The sequence below is a fragment of the Quercus suber genome, unplaced genomic scaffold, assembly GCF_002906115.3.
Source record: "Quercus suber isolate HL8 unplaced genomic scaffold, Cork oak 2.0 scaffold_166, whole genome shotgun sequence".
In the NCBI taxonomy this organism is placed as follows: Eukaryota; Viridiplantae; Streptophyta; class Magnoliopsida; order Fagales; family Fagaceae; genus Quercus; species Quercus suber.
This window is the reverse complement of record NW_027069627.1, coordinates 1,078,339-1,091,862: the sequence shown is the minus strand read 5'-3', so window position 1 is coordinate 1,091,862 and position 13,524 is coordinate 1,078,339. Positions and strand designations below refer to the sequence as shown.

Below are 13,524 nucleotides of genomic sequence, written 5' to 3'. Positions count from 1 at the left end.
TTTATGAGTTCTTGCATGTGATTGATATTTTGGCTTGTTTATGTTGGTGATAATATCTTTTGGTGATTGATTAAAATAGTTAATTGGTTTTCTTAATTGACACAAGACTAGATTGGGACCAACATGCTTAATAACAAGGAAAGTTAAAACTCAATGGCCACAACTGATATTGCCCTCATTCAATAGGTCTTTACTCGATTTAAACATCACCATAAATTAGAAAGGACTCGAAATGTGAGGAGGGAGGGGGGCTAAAATTAACTCTAGACTAGAAACCACAACACACATACAATACAAACACATTTGAAAAACATTGAAGCACTTATACATCTTGGGAAATTAAGTTACATTCAGTAGAGGTGCAAACCATGTTTTTGAGTTCTCAATTACACAAATAGAAGTGTGTCCCTTTCTCCTTCAACTTATTAATCCCCCTTTCGCTTATTTCTTGGAGCTAACATCTATTTTCCTCAAGTTGTGTAAGCTGTTTTTTGCAAGTTATTATAGTTGCTACCTTTTCACACTTGCTAGCATGAATCCTTGGGGCTTGACTTACTGCATGCATGCACCTCATTATTTGTTTCCGCCAAAGGAGGAGAATGAGTTGCTTGTCGCTAGCTAAGAGCCTAAGACAGGTTTCTAATACTTGCCCTCTTATATATACTTGCTTGGCATTGCTTGCGATAGACTAAGATATTCCTTCATATTTATTTCCGTATACTCACTACCAAAAAACTGGGCCTATAGTGGCCTTTTTTTTTTTAGTGGCATTTTCCAAAAACGCCACTATAGGGTAGGAGTCCTATAGTGGCATTTTAAAACAATGGGTTTTAGTAGCGTTTTTGAGGGCCTATAGCAGCATTTTTACAAACGCCACTATAGATCCTGGTCTTACAAGACCCTATAGCAGTGTTTAACAAACGCCACTATAGGGCCTTGTCGCTGTAGGGCCTAGAGTGGTGTTTGACAAACGCCACTGTAGGCAATTTTTTTTTTTTTTTTTTCGCTGAAGGAGGAAAAAGACATATAGCAGCATAAAAAATTTAAAAAAAAATTATGAAACATAAATTTTTGAAGAAAAAAGTCGTTAAAAATAAAAAATTCAACTTAGGGGAGGCAAAATCAGACTGCATCCATTTGCCCACCCAATTAATTGGATTAAATGGACATTAACCCAATTAAACCTAATTAACTTTAATGTTTATTGAGTTTTGACTAGGTACCCAATTAGATCTAGTTATGATCCAACTATAATAATTACAAATCAACCACCTCTAAAGTACCCCAAAACCACTAAAATTTACCAAATTACCCCCAAAATATAAAAATTAACCAAAATACCCCACTAAAACGTAGTCAATTACCAAAATACCCCTAAACCTAAAAACTAACCGAAATATCCCCAAAACCGAATACCAGCTAAACCTAAAAATGAATGAAATACCCTCAAAATCTAAAACGAGCAAACTAACTCTGAAACCTAAAAATTGACCAAAAAACCCCCTAAACCTAAACAATGAGCAAAACACCCACTGAATCTAAAAATTACCAAAATACCCCCCTAAACCTAAAGATGGGAAATAAATGGGTAAATGGGTTTTATGTACCCAACCCAATGCCCACCCTAAACCACCCATTTGACACCCTTACAATATATGTAGCTCTTTTTTATCCAACTTAAAAATAAAATCTACAAAATATGAATTTAATACATTAAAAAAATTTTAATTTCCCTGAACGTATAGCATGGAAATATAGCTCATATTGAAGTATACTACGAAGCCACCTTGGAGATACAGGATGAAGCAACGTACAAATTGGGACTCTAATTCATGAAGGGATTGGCTTAGGGTGGAGGCAGCGAATGTATAGAGAGTTGAGAGGAAAGCAACAACCTTCATGAATTTAATAACGGCTAGTATGGGTTCAGAAGATGATCAAGTAAGAACATCCGAGGAGAAAAAGTGGGGTTTTTAGGGGCTAATATAGGGATAAAGGCCCAAATTTGTATATTGGGTCTTGAGCCTTATCTGAGGATGTGGGCATGTCCGAGAAGGGGTAAATAATTGAGAGAGATCCCAAGTTTAGAGTCACATAAGGAAAGAGCGGATGGAGGCTAGCCCGAGGGGGAACTACTCCTCGGATGTGATGAATACCGTTCAAATCTGTATTCCAGCAATCTAGGTGACCTTCCAGAAGGTTTCTATGATAAGGATGAGCTTCATGCATGTATAGGAGTGATAAGAACTCAGAAATATCTAAAGGAAAAGCTACTACCACCGCATTAAATGCACTGTAGCTACTTTTCTGGCTGTATTTATGTGGAGAAGACCCCTGAACAGTGCAGTCTCAGCCACCACAACTCACAAAAAGCCAAAGAGGATGTCTAATGGGACATGCACTCAAGTGAAGGCTTAGATGATTAACAAGTGTAGGATCAAGATGGTCTGAAAGGAACTATATAATGTGAAAAACCTCCTATAAGAAGGTGATTGAAGAAAAAGGGAGAAGAAATACTGTAGCAATCAAAGTTGTATTTGTAAATAGTTATATTGATTTATACTTAGAATTGTCTCCTCGAATAGTGAATTTACCCAGTCTTATGTGTCATGTTTTTACTTGATCATCTTCTGAACCCATACTAGCCGTTATTAAATTCACTAAGGCCTAGTTCTTTAACCCAATTGTAGGGACACAATTTGTTGCCGTCTGTGGGAAGAGCTTGTGTGATAGTGAAGGCAATGGTTAACCATGGCAGAACCGAATCCACAACAAGCAGAGTCAAGGGGATCCCAACACGGCGACCCTTTTCTTAACCTTGAGCAGAAAAGTGACCGTGAAGAAAGTGTCCACACCACACACACTAACAGGAGTCAACCTCGAAGGGGGAACCATGTCTCCCATGCAAAGAACAACAAGAGCATGCAACTGGAGATCGACCAGTTAAAGGGAGAGTTACACTATGCAAAAGGGAAGCAAGCTTCTCCAAACTCTGATATTTCTTTTGATGATGAAATGGACATTAATTATAGGTAGAGGTCTCGAACCCCGCCTAGTGAGTCCTTCTCCTATGAAGAGGAGCATCATCGTGAGCGGCGGTTTCGAAGCTTGTCACGTAGAGGTGTGGGAAGTGACGCTATAAGTAAGGCCCTGATCCAAATCTCCAAGTCGCCTTTCACGCGTAAAATTGAAGAGGCAAAACTTCCTCGGTGCTTTCATCAGCCAACGTTCACCATCTACAATGGTCGAACAGACCCTGTGGAGCACATGAGCCATTTTAACCAGAGGATGGCTATCCATTCCGAGGACAAAGCCTTGATGTGCAAGGTTTTCCCATACAGTCTAGGACTAGTCGCAATGAGATGGTTCGACAGCCTGAGAGCAGATTCTATAAGTTCCTTCAAAGAGCTCACCTACGCATTTGGTTCCTGTTTTGTCACCTGTCGCAGGGTTCCTCGGCATTTGGCTTCCCTACTATCCTTAAACATGCGAAAGGGCGAGACCCTGAAAACATATTCGGATAAGTACTGGGAGATGTTCAACGAGATGGATGGTGACTTTGACAAGGTGGCTATCATTACTTTCAAGCTTGGCCTTCTAGCTGAGCACGGTTTAAGGAAATCTCTGAGTGGCAAACCTGTCACTAGTGTGCGCCAACTGATGGACAAGATTGATAAGTATAAAAGAGTTTAGGAAGATCAGCAGCAAGAGAAAGGAAAGGATAAGGTTATCCCTTAGGAGATGAGGGATTTCAGGTTTGATCGGTACAGTAACAACAGACCACAGAGAGATTTTGTTGGACAATCAGGATCGGTGAATCTTCAGGCAGTCAATGCCATGTTCCAAGAGCCGGTGCATCAAGTTCTAGAGAAGATCAAGAATGAGTCATTCTTTAAATGGCCAAATAAAATTGTGAGAAACCCCGCAAGGCGCAACCACAACCTCTATTGCCAATACCATCAAGATCATGGACATACTACAGAAGAGTGTAGGAGTCTGTGGGACCACCTGAACCATCTTGTCCATGAAGGTAAGTTAAAACAACTCTTACATCACTCCAATGGTCAGGGGGGTCAGGCAAACTCAGAATCTCGGAGAGATGATTCTTCTAAACCCCCATTAGGAACGATAAATGTCACCTTCACTGCACTAGAAAAAACTGGGTCCTGCCCGTCTAGAGTAATGTTTGTGGCTCGGCTATCTGTTGAGGATGCTAATCAAGAGCCGAAGAGGGCTAGAATGAAAATTCAACTAGTATTGGGCTTCTCGGATGAGGATAAAATCGAAACCATCTAGCCTTATGATGATGCTTTGATGGTTACCCTCAGAATTGGGGGATATGATGTGAAGAGGGTGATGGTGGACCAAGGCAGTGGTGTCGAGATAATGTACCCCGACTTATATAAGGGGCTAAACTTAAAACCCAAGGACCTAACGCCTTACAATTCACCCTTTGTGAGTTTTGATGGAAAGATTGTCACCCCGAATGGCCAAATTAGACTACCCGTGCAGACTGGTTCAGAAGTGGTGAAGGTGGATTTCATCGTTGTGGATGCTTATTCACCCTACACAACAATTGTGGCTAGACCCTAGCTTCATACACTAGGAGCCATTTCTTCTACTCTACACCAGAATGTTAAATATCCATCCAAAGGCCAGGTTAAGGAGATCCTGAGAGATCAGTCTGTAGCTAGACAATGCTTAATGGCCGTCATTCGACATAAATTCGAGGCTGAGTCCTCGACCCATTCTGAAAAGGATTTATAACAATTAAAACCTCTGGCATTGCCTATCGATGATTCAACCGAGGAGGTGAAATGTGAAGACTTGGTAAAGGTTGTTACGATCCAGAAAAGTTCTTTCAAGTCGGGTCTCAGCTGCCTCTTCAAGAGAAGGAAGAGCTGGTAGAATTCCTCAAAAGAAACATTGATGTGTTTGCATAGGACACTATTGAGATTCAGGGGTGGATCCAGAGTTCATTTGCCATCATTTAAATGTTAATCCAGCTATCATTTTCAAAAAGCAGCCACCTTGCCACCCATCTAAAGAGCATGCAAATGTTGTCAGAGACGAGGTGATGAAGCTCAAACGGGCAGGGGCAATCAAGAAAGTATTCTACCTTGAATGGTTGGCTAACACTGTAGTGGTAAAGAAGAAGAACGGGAAATGGCAAGTGTGTGTAGACTTCACAGACCCGGATAAGGCTTGCCCAAAAGATCCATTCCTTATGCTTAAAATAGATCAGCTGGTAGATGCAACTGTAGGCCATCCTCGGATGAGCTTCTTGGATTCCTTTCAAAGGTATCACCAAATACCATTAGCCTTGGATGATTAGGAAAAAACTGCTTTCGGCACCCCTATCAGGAACTACCACTACAAAGTGATGTTATTTAGTTTGAAAAATGCGAGATCTACCTACCAAAGGATGATGACGAAGATGTTTGAGTCATAATTAGGTAAGAGTATTGAAGTCTACATAGACGACATGGTAGTGAAAAGAAATGTGGTATCTGAGCATATAGGAGATCTCGGAAACATTTTTGAAGTTCTTAGAAAACATAAGTTGCACTTAAACGCTTCCAAGTGCTCGTTTGGTGTGGGATCAGGCAAATTCTTGGGCTATATGGTAACTCACAGGGGGATTGAGGTTAATCCCGATCAAATCAAGGCGATTAGCAGTTTACAGCCACCTCGAAATCCCAAAGAGGTCCAGAAACTGACTGAAATGGCCGCTGCCTTGAAGCGGTTTATCTCTCGGTCAGCAAATAGGTGCAGGCCCTTCTTCCTACTGATTAATAAGTGGAAGGAATTTGAGTGGACCTATGAGTGTGCCTTAGCTTTCCAGCAACTTAAAAAATATCTAACTCTGCCACCTATCATGTCCAGTCCCAAAGTGGATGAGGTCTTATTTGCCTATATCGATGTAGCCCCTTATGCTGTTAGTTTGATGTTGATACAAGTTTATCATAGCGTATAACAACCAGTTTATTATGTGAGTAAGTCGCTGCATGAGGCTGAGGTTCATTATCTACCACTAGAGAAAGCTATCTTGGCAATAGTGCATAGTACACGAAAGTTACCCCATTATTTCCAAGCACATACAGTTGTTGTCCTCACCTAACTTCCACTTAAAGCCATACTACGAAATGTTGATTACACGGGAAGGATCACTAAATGGGGCATGGTTCTACGAGCTTTTGACATCAAATACATGCTTCGTACCTCTATCAAGAGCCAAGTCCTCACAGATCTGGTGGCCGAGTTCGCTGAAACCCCATTAGAAGAAGTAGCGTCAACACAGAACATGGATGGAAAATTGGTTGGCATGATCTCCCAACGAGGTCCCTTATCCTAGGAAGTGTATGTTGATGATGCAGCAAATTAGAAGGGTTTCGGAGTAGGGCTGGTGCTGGTATCCCCTAAGAAGATCACTATTGAGAAGTCATTAAGGATAGACTTCTCGCTACAAATAATGAAGCTGAATATGAAGCTCTGCTGATGGGAATGGCCATGGTTCAAAAAATGGGCTGAAAGGTAGTAGAGATGTTCTCGGACTCAAGGTTAGTCGTCGACCAAATGAAAGGAGAATTTGAAGCAAAAGATAAAAGAATGAAGGGGTACTTGAGTCAGGTTAGACACCTACAATCAGGGTTTGAATCTTCCAACTTGTTGCACATTCCTAGAAGCGGAAACACACATGCTGATCCCCTAGCCACACTTGCGACCTCTTCGGTGCAGAACCTGCCACAGGTTATCCTCGTAGAAGATTTGTACAAACCCGCGAAGGTGAGGAGAGAGATGATCCAAGTTCACCAGGTCAAAGCAGGGCCTAGTTGGATGGACCCTATGGTATTATTTTTGAACGAAGATACCCTTCCTGAAGAAAAGTCAGAAGCTGATAAGGTATGAAGAAAGGCTCCTCAGTTCTGGCTGTCCGAGGACTAGAAATTATACAAACGCTCCTTCTTAGGGCCATACATATTATGTGTACATCCTGAAGCAACTGAATTACTCCTCGATGAGTTATATGAGGAAATTTGCGGAAGCCACGCTAGAGGCAAATCCTTGGCGCACAAAGCTATCGCTTAAGACTATTGGTGGCCAAATATGCAAAGGTAAGCATAAGAATATGTGAAAAAATACGACTAGTGCCAATGGTTCGCACCAAACATATACCAACCGGGGGAGTCCTTAATCCTTTGTCCAGCCCTTGGCCATTCGCTCAATGGGGTTTAGACATTGTGGGCCCTTTCCCAAAGGCAGCAAGAAACAAGAAATACTTGCTGGTTAGCATAGATTACTTCACGAAGTGGGTCGAACCTGAACTCCTAGCAAACATCAAAGATGTGGATGCCAAGAAGTTTGTCTAAAAAAATATTGTCACCCAGTTCAGGGTCCCTCATACCCTCATCTCGGACAATGGCCTTTAGTTTGATAGCAAATCTTTCAGGAGATATTGTTGTAAGTTGGGAATTACGAATAGATATTCTACCCTTGCTTATCCCTAAGGGAATAGACAAGTAGAGGCTATTAACAAGGTCATAGTAAATGGACTCAAGAAGATGCTAGATGATGCGAAGAAAAAATGGGTGGAATAATTGCCACATGTCCTCTAGACATATCGGACCATCCTTCTCAATGACTTATGCCGCTGAAGCTGTTATTCCCTTGGAAATTGGCTTCCCAACGTTAAGGACTAGCTCATTCAGTCTGAGGAATAACACTGGGTTGCTAGAAAAGAGCTTAGACTTGATTGAAGAGAGAAGGGAGAATGCAATGGTCGAATTGGCATATTACCAACACAAGCTTAAGTAAGGTTATGATGCCAACGTGAAGCTAAAACCATTAGCACCTGGTGATTTAGTGTTAAGAAAGGTTCTAGGCATTGTAAAGAACCCAGCATAGGGATAGCAAGGGCCCAATTAGGAAGGATCATGTCGTATTACCTCAGGGGCTGGCATCGGGGCATACTTTCTAAAAGATTTAGATGAGCATGTAATACCACGCCATTGGAATGTAAACAATCTAAAAAGGTATTATTATTAGTAAATGTTTCCTTGATCAATATGTTCATTTGTTATATAAAGTCTTAGTAGTTTCTATTTTTTTTTTTCTTTTATATATAAGTGTTTAAACTAAAACTCAATCATGCCTGAAGTTCTCGGACCAGATGATATGGGGAAGTTAACACTAAATGACAACTTTTATGAGTATTTAAACTAAAACTCAATTATGCCTAAAGTCCTCAGACCAGATGATATAGGAAAGTTAACACTCAATGACAACTTTTATAAGTGTTTAAACTAAAACCCAATCATGCCTGAAGTCCTCAAACCAGATGATATGGGGAAGTTAACACTCAATGAAAATTTTTATAAGTGTTTAAACTAAAACTCAATCATGCCTAAAATCCTTGGACCAAATGATGTGGGAAAGTTAACACTGAATGGCATGTTTGTAAATATCAAATAGATTCTAAGCTATGTCAGGTCTCTCAGACCACATACTTAGGTGAAATGAACACTCAATGGTATCTTCAACACATAATTAACATCCCATAATATTTATTTATTTGATTATTCTGAATAAGGTACAATCCTTAATCTTTTATTCAAATATTCAGCAGTGTGAAGGATATCTCCCCATTTTATTCTTTACAAAGTTCACTACTTATCTTTATCAAATTCAACCTTCATTTGTACTTGGTTAAAATTACTTGAATTGATAACAAGGTATTGTTGTTAGTTTTTATTGAAACTAAAGTGACAACAATTCGAAATCATTTGCAATAACAATAAAGCATAAAAGCATATGAAATAAAGACACAAGAGTTAGAAGGAAAAGTACATTCATTAATTAAAAAATAGAGAATACATACACTACATTTTGTGATAACAGTGCCGCAAAAAAAAAAAGGGTTCTAATGGCCTAGGTCATGGCCTTTGGGGTAGGAGGATTGACAACTTGGCTCAATTAGGAGATGGTTGCATCCTTGACTTTAGGCTCAACTTTGTTACCCTCAGCCTCTATTTCCTTTGCACTAGATGTAGCTTCTTTGTCCTTGGCTTTAGGAGGGGGGGTTTTTCTTTTCCTGACCCTGATCATCAGCTTGGTTGGACCCCTTCGAAGCCTCAGGAGAGTGAGAGCAGCTTGGCTAGTAAGTGGCTACCCAGATGTCTTTAAAGATTGTTCAAGGAGAGAAGAGTCGGAACCTGGGAGTTCACAAATTTCTAGGTGGTAATATATACTCCCAGGTTGCCTCAAAACAGAGTCTGCAGGAACTCTTGCAATGTCAAGGGCCTTACCCCACGACACATTGATAAGTGTAATTTTTACATGATTTTTATTATCCTCTTATTTATTAAAATTGTTAGTTTTCCTTTATTTCTTTTGATTTGATTTAATTTTTTTTATTTATATTTATCTATTCATTTGTGCTTTGAAGGATTGAGAAGATTTTAGATTAATCCACATCTTGTGGATGTAAATCGGTTGACTCAAAGACCCAATTAAATTTAAGTCCAATTCGGATTAGGATTCCAGCCCGCACATCAGTTAGTATTTTTAGCATAACTTTTGGCTCAGATGTCCAATTGAGATGATTCAAGTTGGGATGGAAAGTTAACTTAAAGGGCTATAACTTTGTAGTTTACCAAGAGTCCTAATTCTAAAGTTAAATGGGCCAAAATCGTCGGTTAATTGAATCCTAAAAATTTAGGATTTTCTCCAAACGAGAATTCAACTTATAATAGGATTCTTTGACCTATTTAAAGGCTCTTTAGGGAAAATTCAAGGGGGGCCACATTGAAGAATATTTTTTGGGAGTCTTTCTAAAGAGGAGGATCTGAGGATAAAGGCGAGAGCTTCATGTTAATCAACCAATTCAGATGAAAAATATAAGTTTTATTTGTTTTCTTTTCAATTTTATTATGAACTAAATTTTATTTTCTAGAGCAGTGATGTAGTCTAGCAATTAACACACAATTTATTTTCTGAGTTATTTTATTTTTAATATTTTCATGATTGCGTGTTTAATTCTTATTCTTAATGCTTACTATTTTTTTTACGAATTATTGTTTGATCAATTGAATTACAATGAGACTGAGAGATGATTTGTTATTTTAGTTCTAGAATTAAACACCATTAGTTGAGCGAAAGTAGAGATGCTTTACCGCGATTAGTGTGATTTTTCAGAAAATTCAAAGTACGTAATGAGTCTCCAGTTAATTAAATTCGCATAGAGATATGGAATTGTTACTTGAAGATATTTTTGATATTATTCGAGAGAAAATATTGAATACTTAAGGGATTTTTAATCATCAACGGGAGATTATTGGAATTTAATAATTATGAAGAATAAATTGTGTGGGATTTGTTAGGTGAAATCAACTGCTCTAGATCCATTCTTATCTTATTTTTACACTGTTAGATTTTTACGCTTTGTTAATTCTTTTTATTCATAGATTTATTTTTATTAAATAGTTTAACTTAATTTAGATAGTAGAACGTTCCATTTATTTTCAATTTTCCAAATAGTAATTTATTTAGTGAATTTCGATATTCAATAACATAGTTAATCCCTATGGGTTCGACATTCGTTTTCTAAAAACACTTTACTACTTGTTACGATTCTGTGCGCTTGCAGATTATTTTACACAAACACACATCGCAGTAGTCCCTACAGACTTCAGAAAGTTCTTCAGCAAGTCTCACCTGAGTCTCTTCAACACCGAGCTGGTAAGACTCCTGTTTTTCAGCTTCAACCGCCTCCTTGGCCAGTTGAACCGCCTCCTTGGTCTTTTGCAGCTCTGCCTTGAGGTCCTTGACCGTCTGCCTCTCCATGGCCAGGTTTATCTCGATCAAATAGAGCTTTTGATGTTGGTCCTTGGCCTGCCTCGGCATTGTCCCTAGCCTGGACCGCCTTTTTTAATTTCTCAAATATTTTGGCTTGATCTTGCTTGAGAGCCTCCAATGCCTTCTTAATCTCAACGTGGGATTGGGCATCTACCTTAGCTTCATTGCGGGCATCCTTGACCATTCCTCGGCCACAAAAACTTGTTGGGTAATTTACATAAAAAGAACAGAAGGATTTCATGTAAGAATAGGAGAAAGAATGAACAAGAGCGGTTAAGCATTTAATTAGAGGAACGTGTCAAACTACTTACCATAGCAAGATCCCTCTTAAGCGACAAAAAGAGGTCGGGCTGTTTAAAGTGCCTGTAAGCATCCATATCTCTAGGCAGAAGAAGTGGCTACTCCAGAACTTCAACAATATAACCCGCCTGCCCTCCTTGAAAATTCCGAACTGAAGCATCAAAAAGGATGGGGGGCACCATCCACCTCCAACCTTGGAGACCAAGTGTGTGATGGTCAACGCACGTCGGCTCCTAGAGAGTCCTCCTAGCTATCAACAGAAGTAGACCTCTTGCCTCATTGGTTTTTAGCCACTTTTTGTTGTTTAGTCCCCCTCTAGGGCTCACCTCACCTTCCTCAAGTGCTTCTTTCAGTCTTTTCTTCTTCAATTCAGGAATTGGCTTCAACCTGAGGTTAGTGGGAATCTGAGGAAGGGGAGGGGGAAGATTGGTAGGGGCCTGGGACTTGGGGGCTTCCTGTTTGGTTACCCCTTTATTCCTGGAGGCCATAAAGTCCCTCAAATTTCTTTTTAGGTTCAAAGACATTTCTTCTTCTTCTTCTTCTTCTTCTGAACTGGACTCGATCCGAGTAACAACAAGAATTGGGGCGTGAACACTTGAGTGTCTTTCAGGTTTGTCCTCGATGTCTGAGACGAATATTACTTGCTCACCCTGTGGCTCCTCCTCTCCGAAATGAAATTTATCAATTTCTACTTCGAGCGAGGAATTAGAGGAGGCAATCCCTTCTCCGACTGCTACTGCTACTTCAAGAGGAACTTGTTGGAATGGCTGGACGATCAAAGGAATGTTCTATTGGTATGGGTGTGCTATTGGTGGAAGGTCGTTTGGGGCTAAAAAGTTGGGCTTAGATACGTCAATCCGAGCTATCTATGAGTCACCTGCTCTTATGGCATGGCCGACTTCTTGGAATATCTCCGAAATGGGCTGAAAATCCAAAATTAAGGGCTTCAACGTTAGTTAAGCTAAGCATGGAAGCTACGTGCCTCTTATCTGTTAACATAAACGAAGAACAAAACACAGTTAAAAAGTTGAAATCCAACATTAAGAAAGAACAAGATAACAAGAAGCAAAACAGGGTTAGGGTTAAAAAGTCTAGATCTATTGTTAGGAAATCTAATTCTAAGGCATCCCACTTGGCTCTCCCTCTTGGACTGAGAAATGAAGACCATCATGCCACGCCCCTGAAGCAATCAGGTAGTCATCTTTCATCCCCTTGTTAGATTTGGGGAGACACAAGATGAGTCTGACCTCATCAGATCGGGATTTGAGGTAAAATCCCGCCCATTTTTGTTTGTGACACTCGTACATGTGAACCACATCGTGCCAGGTGAGCCTCAAGCCCAAATGCTCGTTTAAAGCATCGACATTTCCTAGGACCCTAAAAGGGTTAGGTGCACACTGGTGGGGGCATATCCTATGGTTAAGGAGGTAATCCCTTGTTACCCTACCCATAGGGAGAGTCATTCCCCCTTCTATGAAGGCTATCATGGGAATTATGACTCCTCCTTCTTCTCGGTTTGTTGTTATTCATTTTGGGGGACAGTATTGCAAGGTGACTTCCTGTGAGATGTGGTATTTTTCCTTAAAAGCCTCTATTTTGGCAGGGGAGTCCACCAAATGCTTAAACCTACCCATTTTAACAAATTAAAGGGGAACCACCGAAAATGATAACTGGTGAAATAAGAACTGGAAGGCCGAAGAGAAAAGGAAAGGTTTAAAGATATTAAAACTTATGCGAACTAAGGTGTGTGATGATCCTTGAAACCTTTAGAAAAACTCTCAAAGATTTCTGGGAAAATAGGTATGATAAGCTTAGTGACTTAGCAGGCTTTATGTGTTTGAATGCTTGAGATCGCTAAAACGCTTAAAAGTTCGAAAAATGAGAGAAAAATGGTTTCACTCGAGGCTTTATATAGAAGGCAAAAATGAGTGGGAGTTATCCCGCTCGAAATTATAAGGAGAAAGACCAACCGTTTGATCTGCGTCTCATCATCAAATGCAAGGAACATAGCGCCGTCTAGAGTAATTAATGACGCTTCGCTGGTTCTGAAGCGTCAGTAGCAATTATGAAGCACATAAAACCATACTCCCACTTGTGTAAGCTTAGGGATTTGATATTTCTAACCCCTTAAAACAAATCAAAACCCCACTTTTTCTCACTTTTTCTCCTCAGATGCGAGGAAAAAATCGAAATTTTGAGGGGTTAATATAGGGATAAATGCCCAAATTTGTATATTGAGCCTTGAGCCTTATCTGAGGACGTGGACATGTCCAAGGATGGGTAAATAATCAAGAGAGATCCCAAGTTTAAAGTCACATAAGGAAAGAGCGGATGAAGGCTTGCCTAAGGGGGAACTACTCATCGAATGTG

At 39.9% G+C, this 13,524-nt stretch overlaps 1 protein-coding gene across 1 annotated transcript; it reads left to right on the top strand.

The window, feature by feature from the left end:
- Nucleotides 1-3,741: 3,741 nt before the first annotated feature.
- On the top strand, nucleotides 3,742-4,296 carry LOC112035405 (uncharacterized). The gene has a single exon (XM_024068237.1). It carries the CDS (start codon nucleotides 3,742-3,744, stop codon nucleotides 4,294-4,296), a length of 555 nt encoding a protein of 184 aa, XP_023924005.1.
- Nucleotides 4,297-13,524: the final 9,228 nt, after the last annotated feature.

Excerpts from the sequence above, each read along its gene's own strand:
- LOC112035405 (XM_024068237.1), top strand. The coding sequence starts at position 3,742 with ATGAGGGATTTCAGGTTTGATCGGTACAGTAACAACAGACCACAGAGA.